At 38.9% G+C, this 11,356-nt stretch overlaps 2 protein-coding genes across 2 annotated transcripts; one reads left to right on the forward strand and one right to left on the reverse strand.

The window, feature by feature from the left end:
* Window positions 1-244: 244 nt before the first annotated feature.
* Window positions 245-3,445, reverse strand: LOC123989247. The gene is made up of 2 exons (XM_046289968.1): window positions 781-3,445; window positions 245-377 (listed from the first exon to the last, which is right to left on the reverse strand). The coding sequence occupies exon 1, from the start codon at window positions 3,187-3,189 to the stop codon at window positions 1,039-1,041; it is 2,151 nt and encodes a 716-aa protein (XP_046145924.1). The 5' UTR covers window positions 3,190-3,445; the 3' UTR covers window positions 245-377; window positions 781-1,038.
* A 6,542-nt stretch (window positions 3,446-9,987) lies between these two features.
* Window positions 9,988-10,935, forward strand: LOC123989194. Its single transcript, XM_046289893.1, has one exon. It carries the CDS (start codon window positions 9,988-9,990, stop codon window positions 10,933-10,935), a length of 948 nt encoding a protein of 315 aa, XP_046145849.1.
* The last annotated feature ends 421 nt before the right edge of the window (window positions 10,936-11,356 follow it).

The following is an 11,356-nucleotide window of genomic DNA, read 5'->3' on the forward strand; positions in this document are numbered from 1 at the left end:
TCGTCCATCTGTGAAGAAAGTAATTTATGTATAGATAACGTAAGATTAATTATGTAACATTATACTTGCCATTCCATTTGTCCTGGTAGGTAATGCTTTCTTGAATATACCTATATATAATTTTTTAATTTATTTCGAGAAGAGGAAAATGCTGTTTTTAATTTCTCAACGACAAAAATGTTCATGCAAAGATGAATGAAGATGAATGAAGATAAATATTGAAAAAAGAAAAAGTTAATGGAAATAGATGATATAGGACATTAATAATTTCATGAAGGGAATAAGAAAAAAATTGTTTCAGCTGAAAAAATAAATTTAGAGTCCTAAGCTCGCTTCGCTCCAAAAAACCTCTTCTCGGGAATCCTTTCTTCGAAAATCTGTAACAAATTAAGAAATATAGTATGGCATCGCGTAACTCACGAGATCGTATGATCCGCGAGTACAATTGCTATTTCATGCAATTGTGAACCACCAACAGAGTCAGTGTTACTACACTTTACAGTGCAGTGCGACGCCGGACAGTAGCAGTATTCGTGCTACTTTCTGAGAGAGACCTTTTGCGCTTCTCTAAGCTTGCTCTCTCCTCTGTTATAAATTGAGGCTCCCGAATGGGCATTCCCCTATTGTACCGGCTATCTATTAATTTCGGTAACATGCACAATAAATAAAATTGAATTAATTTTGGCTCCATATTGTTTTGCCAAAAGTTATCGTCTCTATCGACTCTAATGTACTTTAACCCTTTTCGGGTCCAAATACAAAATAAGCAATATTTTCTACCTGTGACATGTAATTGTCCTTGTACTTGGTAGTAATAGTAGTGGTTCCTGTTCAATGAATTTCCTTCTGCGTCTGCAAATATACGCCGAATAACTGCAACACTTTTGATTGCCTCCTCCGGCAATAAATTTTCCGCCGTTTTCGGACATTTGATTTCCACAATGCCCTCTTCGTCTATAAGTCCATCTGGCGAAGCTCCTAAGAACGGGATGGCACTATCAATAAATAATCCACATTCTTTACACTTGTACTGTACATTTACATTTGTACTGTAGGTGCACTAATCAATCGTGGATACACTAACGACTTCACTGAATTTCCACAGAGCGTACCAATTCGACGACGGCATATTCTTCCAAAATTAGAGGCCGTCAATAATTTCGACTTGTAATTCAACCATCTCGGATTTTTCGCTTGACCGATGGTTTCTTCTTCAACGGCATCTCTTCTATTTTGCCAATTTTGTAACATTTTCATATGTTTTTTTTCCTCCAATTCATAAATATTGTTAGCCATATCCGGCTTTTCAGCGTTTGGTCCGTAATTGGAATCTTTTTCAGAACGGAATTGTTTCCGCACGTGCTTTGTAATTTTGTTTTCCTTTCTCTTTTCACTGTATTTCTCATGTTCTTTCTTCCTTCTATTTTCTATTTTGCGTAAAATAACGGGCGGTTTCTTGTTCATCGCCGTATTCAGACGCGACAACACTTGTTTTGTGTTATACTGTAGGACAGCAGCAGCACATCTTCCCGTGTAAGATCCTCTCTCTCCGAAATTCAATCTTTTGCCTCCTGTATATTTTGCGATGATTCCATTGAAACTTTCGACAGCATTATTGTTGCTGTTATACAGCAAACTCTCAGCATGCGCCAATAGAGGTCGAAGTATTTCTTTGATTTGTTCGTACACTCCCATCTTCATCAATTCGGAAACAATGTTCTTTTCATCCTTTTTACTCGTTCCATCGCAGAAGTATTGTAGTTTTGAACAATCTGCGTGTTCACCAAAAACGTGGCTAGGAACATTGTGTATGTCGGCATACAAATTCTTAATTTTTTCAGCGGTTGTTACTTGCTGACTGTATCTGTACTCTGCGGCTTTTACTATGTCCGCACGCATTCGCCGAATGCTGCTTTCAACGATTCTTCTCAATGGACCAGGTGTTGTCATCTTTACAATTTCTTTCATTTTTCTGCAAAAGTTTCTCAACAAATGATTTTTGCATTCAAGTTTTTTTACACGAATCTGCGTTTTATATGGATCCGCATCTATAATTTTTTTATAAACGCTGCTGTCCCCATCAGCAATCAGTGTTGAATAAATCAGCCCACGTTTTTCTACGCTGGTCTTGAAGCCTTCGACTATAGCGTCACTTTCCATCGCCGTTGATGCTTGGCTTGCGCTCCAATTTTTGAAACAGGTGTGTTTCCGTGGCTCTTCTTTCTTTTTCGCAGCACATCGACAAATCCGGCACACCTTGTTTCTCACACCGATAAATAAAACTTTCTTCGTATGGTATCCAATTATCACGCCGACTCCAGACGCGGAATCATACGTTCCAGTCCGATATGATCGTTTCATCCAGCTTCCATCGGCCACAACGGGGATGTGAGGGATTCCAAATCCAGGAACAATATCGCCTCTTTTAATGACCAAGCGTTTTTCTTCCTCTGCCACTGCTACCATCTCTTCTTCTGCAGCAACAATTAGTGCTTTCACGATTTTATCGTGATGCTTTCTAAATTCTTTCTTCGACATGGAGGGTATGTTCATCGCTGCAAGGAACTCCTCCATTTGGGCATAACTCCCTCCATTCACAAATGTTCCAGCAACTGCACACTGGTTTGTTTCCATTTTATTGCTATCGTCAGGTTCACTGTGGATTTCACCTTTATATTTGCACATCTCGCATATTACACTGAGGGTGGTCCTCAGGCCCGACCGTTTCATGCCGGTTATTTTTAGGTGCCTAATTCCACAGTCCTCCCTGTTTCTAGCATGTTCGCCTATTTTCTGAAATTCAGCAAAAATGTGCTGCATGTCCACGATACTGAAGCCATTTGGTATACAGAATTGTTCTTCAGGCTCGTTCGTTACAACTTTATGTATCATTAATTCTTCATTTTCTGAATTTGTGCCTTCAATATTTTTCCCATCTTCTGCATTGTTTCTTTCTTCAATTGCAAACAATTCATTCGTCGTTCCTTCAAAAATTTCCTTACAATTTGCCGTATTCTGAAGAGCTAACCGCCGTCTTCTTTCGCGGCATGCTCTTTTTTTCGAGTATCTTCTCGTATGAACTGTTAATTTTGGCCGCCGACTTGTATTTCCCATCACGCATTGCTGTTCGCATTCATTTCTCCTATCTTCAATCACTTCAATCGTGAGAACATTTTCACTATCACTCATTGTCACTATCACACAACAATATTCACCTATCACTTCACACTTTCAAAGCTTTGAAATAAATTCAATGATGTTATCTATTTCTTGCTTCGAATGCAACTGTCGCGAAAACGTAAAATGCAGTAGGGAGAAACATAGGGCACCGTGGTGGGGAGTGTTTATGAGGACTACGAAAAATAAACAACAATGACGTCAATATTTATTAAAAAAGAACTTTTCAAGTTGTATTCATGTATAATGTTATGATTTTGAATTATTAAAAAAAAATATAACATAAAAATAAAAATTCAATCCGTAAAATTAGAAATTAAAAATTAGGAAAGGGTCTATTTTATAAAACAGTGAACACGGTCCTGATCCCCACCAACATTCGAGAGGTTTCAGCATCAACGACAAAAGACAATCAGATTCCAAAATGTCTGAAGAGAAGGTGCGTATAATCGGCCAGGAGAATATTATATCAATAATATTACGTTATTTATATTGTAACGTGGTGACACCTGTGCCCCCCCGTTACAATCGCTGCGCTTCTCCCACCTCAAATCCCACTTAAAAATGACCCTTAACCCTTCTAACACCTCACCCCTTTTCCCCGCCCGCCGGTGTCGGGCCGATGGAGGCGACGGAAAAGAGACAACAGGGATCACCCGCAAAAAGGAGCTACGAGGCCGGCGACAGACCTTCCACCCTCCAGGAGAGGAAAAGCAACGCGGGACTTCGGAAAACCAGACGAAGCGGCCCAGCAGCTGATACAAACGTCCACCTGAAGCCATCTGTCGCCGAGCCCGAAGACCTCAGTCCACCCGCCACGGCCGGAGATCCGCCAGCCCCATCGAATCCGAACACCGGCAGATCGACAATCGATAACCAATCTATTCCGTTGCCAGAAAAGGCCCCCTTCCTATTCCCCATCCCCTCCCCAAAAAGCATCCCGTGACGGTCCCGTCGTCGCGGCAGCGACGACGAGCCGTCATTGAGCCTAGGCTACCTAAATAGAGATTGTGAGAGCATCGAATAGCGATTATAGAGAGGAAATTTTGTAAAGAGTGCGATTGTGTGTGAGATTTTGGGTGAGTCCCTTGCGTTATTAAAACTGCGATTCAGTAGTATTGTGAGTTTCGGCAACGGTAACCTTCGAGTTCGGAATTACGTGTCCGCGTATCGTGCCGGTTATCTCACGTTACGTTTTTCGAAACCCTCTCTGTCCAACCCCTAACATTCCCGTCTAAAAGCATCCTCACGCGTAACGTAGACGAACTTCCAGAAAACCTCCTTACCCTGAGATTTCTCCCTTCCCAAAACGATCCTCCTCGCGTACTCCCCCGCGATATTGTAAGGACGTAAGTGCCACGAGTCCCATCCCCTGTAACGACCCCCATTCTGTCCCTTTGTCCAAATTTTGATTGCCACCGCGAGTGGCTGGCGCCCAACGTTTATACGAAAGAAGTGTGTGAAGAGAGTATAGAGTGAACCCCCGAAAGGGTCACAATATATAAATTACTTTCTTTTTAGATGCAGATAGACGAAGAGAAGAAAGAGAAAAGAGAAGGAGAAAAGGGAGAAGGTGAAGAAAAAGAAGGAAAGAAAGAAGAAAGAAAGGAAAGCGAGGAGAAGCTGTCGACGTCGAAAGTAAGTAAAAACGTTGTTTTATCTATGTAATGAATGTGGCAGAACTAGATTTTCGTGAAACGGAAATCATTTCTACAATAGTAGCAAATGAATTTTCACGATTATTTTTTGTTTCTTAATAATGTAACAATCCTACATAATCGAATATATAAATTCATCATTATATTTCAGATCAAAAAAATGTTGAAGAGATTGATATATGCCGGCAATCGAGGCGGCCATCGCGGCGGCAGGGGTCGCGGCGGAAGGGGCCGCGGAGGACGAGGGGGCCGCCGTGGAGGAGGAGGGTCTTATGTATTCAATTTCATAAATTGAAAATAAAAATTATAGAATATTACACATCTGTTTATTTATTATTCCCTTCGTAGCGGATCTCCGGCGACTAATCGCGACGGACGGACCCGCGGGCGAGAAAGACAAAACCGATGCCGTTCCGTGCGACAAAACACGGTCCCTCTCGCCACGCCATCGGTATCGTCATCTTGCTTTCTCACTCGCACTCGTACGCATTACGCCGTCCGCGCGATCAGCTGTCACCGGCGAGCATTGGCTGCCGATTATTTGTTTTCTATTTATAGACGCGTTTAGAATTACTGTAAGAGTTAGTCATCACCTTCTTGAAATTATTAATGACCTGTAGTTTTCATTCCTATAAGTTTGATGGTCGCGTACGTTATGTGTATTATTTCGTAAAATATTGCGAAATATGCAAGTTTTATAATTCATTTCTGTGGCGTATCTGTAATTGCATTGTTAAAAAAACATGATTATAAATATGAATAAAAAAGTTTTATGGTTGCACACATTAATATATGTATTGTTTCATTCTCAGACCTCTTTCTCGGCTAGAGCTGATTCATTGTGCTGATGATTAGAATTGTAACAGATGTGAACATTGCGTTGTGTACGTTGCGGCAACTATGCCTTACTTGTGGCTATATTCGCGTGGCCGTTGGTGGTGTCAAATTAGAATTTACATTTATCGACTGATTTGTGTTTTTATCGACCCTGATGATAACGTGGTCAAATATACCATCAATGCCTCTGACGGAAAATCTTTGAACTATTCTTATGTCTATTTTACGTCTGATGCGTGCAAATCATAGAATCGATTTTACGTCTTCCAGAAGTGATAAATTGTGAAAAATCGAATTTCAGTGATATTGTGCTAGTTTAAGGAAAGTCGGTCTGGTGTGCTATCGGTGAAAAAACCATTAAATCGTCCAATATTGGCTAAAATGAAGCCGAACGCACCATTCGACAGCCATGTTGTTTGCTTACAACAGCGTCTGTCTCAATCTTACAATTTCGAAAATATGATTTTTCTCAACGTATGGTGTTTATTAGCGTTCAAGCGGACCAGACCGACCTGTACCGAAGTCTACCCGTGTGTGCTGTACTCGCCAAAATTTTATTTATGCAATTATCAAGACGAAAAATCGATTCTACGAAATTGAATGTCTCTCTCGCCCATGGCGTATACGTGCATGCTTTCCGTTGATTGTGTGAGTGCACGCATACAGGTCATGGCACAAGGGGTCTGTGCCCTTAAAGTAGATTTTAGTTACGACGAGTACCAAGTGTAACGGTGGTGCAGTGATAAAGGCTTGTACATCGACGATCCAGGGTTCAAATCCTGCGTGGTGTGAGTATGAATTTTTTTTGTTCCAGTTAATTGAATTGCACAATTACTTGTTATTTACAACAGTGGTACTTGTCGTAAAAGCACGGGAAGCATAGTGTACAAAAGCATTTTGCACATTGAACAAATGCACTATTGTTGCATGAACATTTACTTTTTTGTATTTCCATGGACTATATTCGAAACAGTCGAATGATGTTTTTCTTCTTTGGGCTCATACCATCTATTCTCCACAGAAACTTTGTGCGTTATATCTTTGCTTCGTCGTTCTCGTCTTACGCTTATGGTGACTGTTTATGTTATTGTTAGATCCGATAAGGCAGCTTGCATGCATCGAAATGAATTCTTTAGTCAGTCAAAGTCGGTCCAGAACCATAGTAAGAAGTTAAAATGAATGTTCAAAAATCTATTTCATCAGTTAATACTTCCGTCGCGAGTGATAGTGAATTTAATAATTGTAATTGTGAGAAGCAACAATTAAAGGATGCTTTAACATATGCAGAAGAGTATCTTCGCAATGCAGATCTAATTGCTAATGAGTCATCCACAGTCATTTCCAATTCAGCAATGGCAATAGGTAAAAGGATTGTTGAAAATATTATCGACACGCTGGATGAATATAAAATAATAATGGATGAATGTCTCATTGATACTGAGGAATCGGACCCTGACAATGAGGATATATATCAAGAAATCATGCATGAAGATTGTGTGGAGGATGAATGGTATGAACCCGACGAAGGAAAACATCATTCGACTATTTCAAAGATTCCATTGAATAGTAAAATTAAAGTGGTCGCACTGGCACGTCGGAATCCTTCGTGGAGCTTAAAATCGTTACAGTCCAAAGGCAGCAAATTTCTTAAAAGAAAAGCAGATATAGTACGCTGGGAGAAACAAATAATAGAAGGAGGGACGATATTCGATAAATACGAAGCAATTGATCAATGGACTTACGATAGGTTTAAGGAAGCCCGCCAGAATTTGCAGCAAGTCACTACCCGTCAATTGCAACAGTGGGCTTTGGCAGGAGCCAATCAATATACATCCAACAATTTTAGATTTACAGCTTCCACTCGGTGGGTGTCATATTTTAAGAATAAACATCGAATTCGGCAAAGAAAAGTTACAAAATATGTTTCATTTAAAGAAATCGCAAGTTTGGATCAAATAACAGAAGCTGCAGAAAACTTTCGGAAAACTATAAAATTCATTACACCACAATTTAATACGAAATATATTATTAACACAGATCAAACTGCATGTCAATACCAGTCTACCTTCGACAGAACACTAGCAATAAAAGGAGAAAAAGCAGTTCTTGTTAACAGAAAGAACATTGCAAAAACGACTCACTCATATACTGCTCAATATTCAATAACAATGTCAGGAGAAATACTGCCCCACGTATTTCTATGTATGCAGGAACCCTCGGGAAAATTCGGACCACATATACAGAAAAAAATGGATGAACTAACAAAAGAGTACCAAGAAATTAACACAAGAAATATATCAGATCTTTTTAAAATCAGTACTTCAGCCGTATGTCAGCCGTGAAAAATTTCTACTGTTAATTGATTCGTGGGGAGGCCAAACCAAATTACAGATGTACGACGAGTTGTTTGTAACAGACGAAGGGGATACTACCTGTACCATTAAAATTATTCCGCCCAAATGTACAGCATTGGTCCAACCGTGTGACGTATATTTTTACAGACAAATTAAAAATTTTTTGAAAAAGACACAAAACTGTACTTATCTGATAGAACGCGAAAGAGAAATTGCAAGCAGGGAAGATTCTATTAAATTACATTCGCTCATTCATGGACAACTCTGTGCACCAATTTTTAAACCTATGCTGCAGTATGCATGGTTTGCAGCTGGACTGTCTACAGAAAGATTACTTTTCGAAAACGTAAACCAAGTCTGTTTTCCAACAGAAATACAAAAAAGTAAATGTTCATGCAACAATAGTGCATTTGTTCGATGTGCAAAATGCTTTTGTACACTATGCTTCCCGTGCTTTTACGACAAGTACCACTGTTGTAAATAACAAGTAATTGTGCAATTCAATTAACTGGAACAAAAAAAATTCATACTCACACCACGCAGGATTTGAACCCTGGATCGTCGATGTACAAGCCTGATACTTTATCACTGCACCACCGTTACACTTGGTACTCGTCGTAACTAAAATCTACTTTAAGATAATAATAAAACTTTAATTATAAATATCTCAAAAACTACTGAGTATCTGCCCCTATAATGGTATATACTCGTAAACAGGAGAACGAGATCTATAAGTGTGCAAAGTTTCAACGAAATCGGTGAGACGAAGGCCTTGCACTCTCTTGTAAGTTGAGACTCTAGGCGTAACTCGCTCCGCCTAATCCCCACTTCGAGCCCTCGTATAGCCGCCGCACGTGGCACAGCTTGACATAACTTGACATAGTCGTAGCATTTTGACACTTGTTAGGCGATTGTAATAAAATTTATGTATTGCCACGAAAAATATCCATAATATACATGATTAATATGCAATTTATAATATGACATTATATATACCCGAAGAAATGGAAGCATTGTTTTGTTATGTAGGTTTTGAAATGTATTTACGCGATTTAAAAATATAAATGTTTGAAATAATAATTATGACTTGCAATGTATTTTCAGGTATGTTTACTGATGTAAGGTCAGTAATGAACATCTGATTGCCAGATTCGAACATCTGGTGGTTAAGATTAACTCTAGCCCGTTTTATTGAGGGAGTAATAATTTGCAGGTAAACGGCTATGCAGTTAATTTCCCTGTATTGGAATTTTTTCCAAACAGTTTTCTCAAAGCGTTCCGAGTGTCCAGATCATACGATTTCTCAAAGTGTTTCTAGCTATTTAATTTCTTTTTTTGGTTTTTTCTTTCGTGTTAGTTCTGTTCTATTTTTTTCTTAATATTTATAGTATTTTGCGTATTTTTTTATTCTATAGTTATTAGTCATTTTCTATTTTTATATAATATCTTGTGTGTTTTTTTATTCTATAGTTATTAGTCATTTTCTATTTTTATATAGTATTTTGTGTGTATTTTTTATTCTATAGTTATTAGTTATTAGAAATTAAATAAGTAGAATCATTATGGAAAATCGTAAGAAAGGACAGACAGTGCGAAGCGAGGCTCGTAAATTGATTAAGAGAATCGCCGAGAAGTGCGATGAAGAGTCTCGCAATAAACAGCTGTGTTTCGGTATTCGCCAATCTGCAGCAAGAGCCTGTAATTATACCGGTGTGTCACGCGCAACTTTGTTTCGTATTAAAGGTGAAAGTGCATCATCCTCATCGTCATCGCAAAACAAAAGGCTTCGCACTGTGGGAACGTTTTATTGTACCTACCATGAAAAATTGATAATCCGGAGCATTATCCACGATTTTTATGCAAACAAGATAATTCCAACTTGCCCGAAACTGCTGGCCGCTATACGGGAACAACTTCCGTTACCATGGAAACTTCGCACATTGCAACGACTGCTACATAAAATGGGATATAGATGGAAAAAATCTACAAACTTGAGGAAGATTTTAGTAGAAAAATCAAACATTGTTGCATGGCGCGACAAATATTTAAGAGCGATTGATTCGTACAGGAGACAAGGAAAAAATGTTATATATTTAGATGAAACTTGGGTGGACAACACTTTATCCTTTAGCAAATGCTGGCAAAGCAATGAAGAAATTGGGGTGTTAAAAAACAACAGTTCTTCCCACCGTTACATAATTGTTCATGCGGGTGGCGAAGGAGAATTTGTTAAAGGTGCTGCCTTGATTTTTAAAGCGCGCAGTACAACGGGGGACTACCACGGGCAGATGAATGCCCTCAATTTTGAGAAGTGGGTAAGCGAAAAATTGTTACCTAATATCCCCTCTCAATCAGTGATTGTAATGGATAATGCTCCGTACCACACGGTACAAATAAATAAACCACCAACCGCGTACGGAAAAAAATCCGACATGATAAAGTGGTTAGAAGAAAACAATATCCAGCACACAGCCACCATGAAGAAATATCAACTGGTGGAATTAATACAACGTAATAAAAGTCTAGATAAAACTTATAGGGTGGACGAATTATTTAAAAGGCATGGACATAATGTCCTTAGATTGCCACCTTATATGTGCGAGTTGAATCCCATTGAATTGGCATGGGCTAAAGTCAAAAGGATTATTCGGGAGAATAATACATCGACACTGACAGCCACCGAATTGATAAAATTAACCGAAACAGCAATTAATGACGTGACAACAGAAGACTGGGTAGGATTCTGCAAACACATAAAGAAAATTGAAGACCAATACGTCGAAACAGACAACGCCATGGAAAACATAATGGAGGAAATTGCTGATGCACATCCAATAAATGCTACCAGTTGCAGCAATGAAAGCAGTGATAGCGATACCAACAGCAGCAGCAGCAGTGTTCAAGATTAATAAGGTAAAATAATTTAAAAATTAGTTTGTTCCGTATTGAATAAAGTATTTGCATTTATGCAAGATAAAATATATAATTACAATGTATTCATATGCAGTAAGGGAAAGCAAGAGGAACAGCAACAGGAACAGCAAGAGGAACGGCAAGAGCACTAAGAATTAACAACAATAAAATTGTGGAGTAAGAAAGTGTGAAAGTTATTTCATTATTAATGTTAATGTTAATGTTTTATATTAATTACTAAAATATGATGTTAATATGTTAATAGGTAGACACTCAGCGACGATTTAAAATTTTCAACGCTACCCAAGAGCTAACATCTACGCCAATGCAAGAGCTGCTTCGCTTCGTCTCACTTCATTTCGACGCGTACCGTTCTTTTTCTCTGTCACGCGACACACTAGTAGTTGTAACCTAGGA

This window comes from Osmia bicornis, unplaced genomic scaffold, assembly GCF_907164935.1.
Source record: "Osmia bicornis bicornis unplaced genomic scaffold, iOsmBic2.1, whole genome shotgun sequence".
NCBI lineage: Eukaryota > Metazoa > Arthropoda > Insecta > Hymenoptera > Megachilidae > Osmia > Osmia bicornis.

Coding starts and splice junctions, on each gene's coding strand:
- LOC123989247 (XM_046289968.1), bottom strand. CDS start 3,189: ATGAGTGATAGTGAAAATGTTCTCACGATTGAAGTGATTGAAGATAGG.
- LOC123989194 (XM_046289893.1), top strand. CDS start 9,988: ATGGGATATAGATGGAAAAAATCTACAAACTTGAGGAAGATTTTAGTA.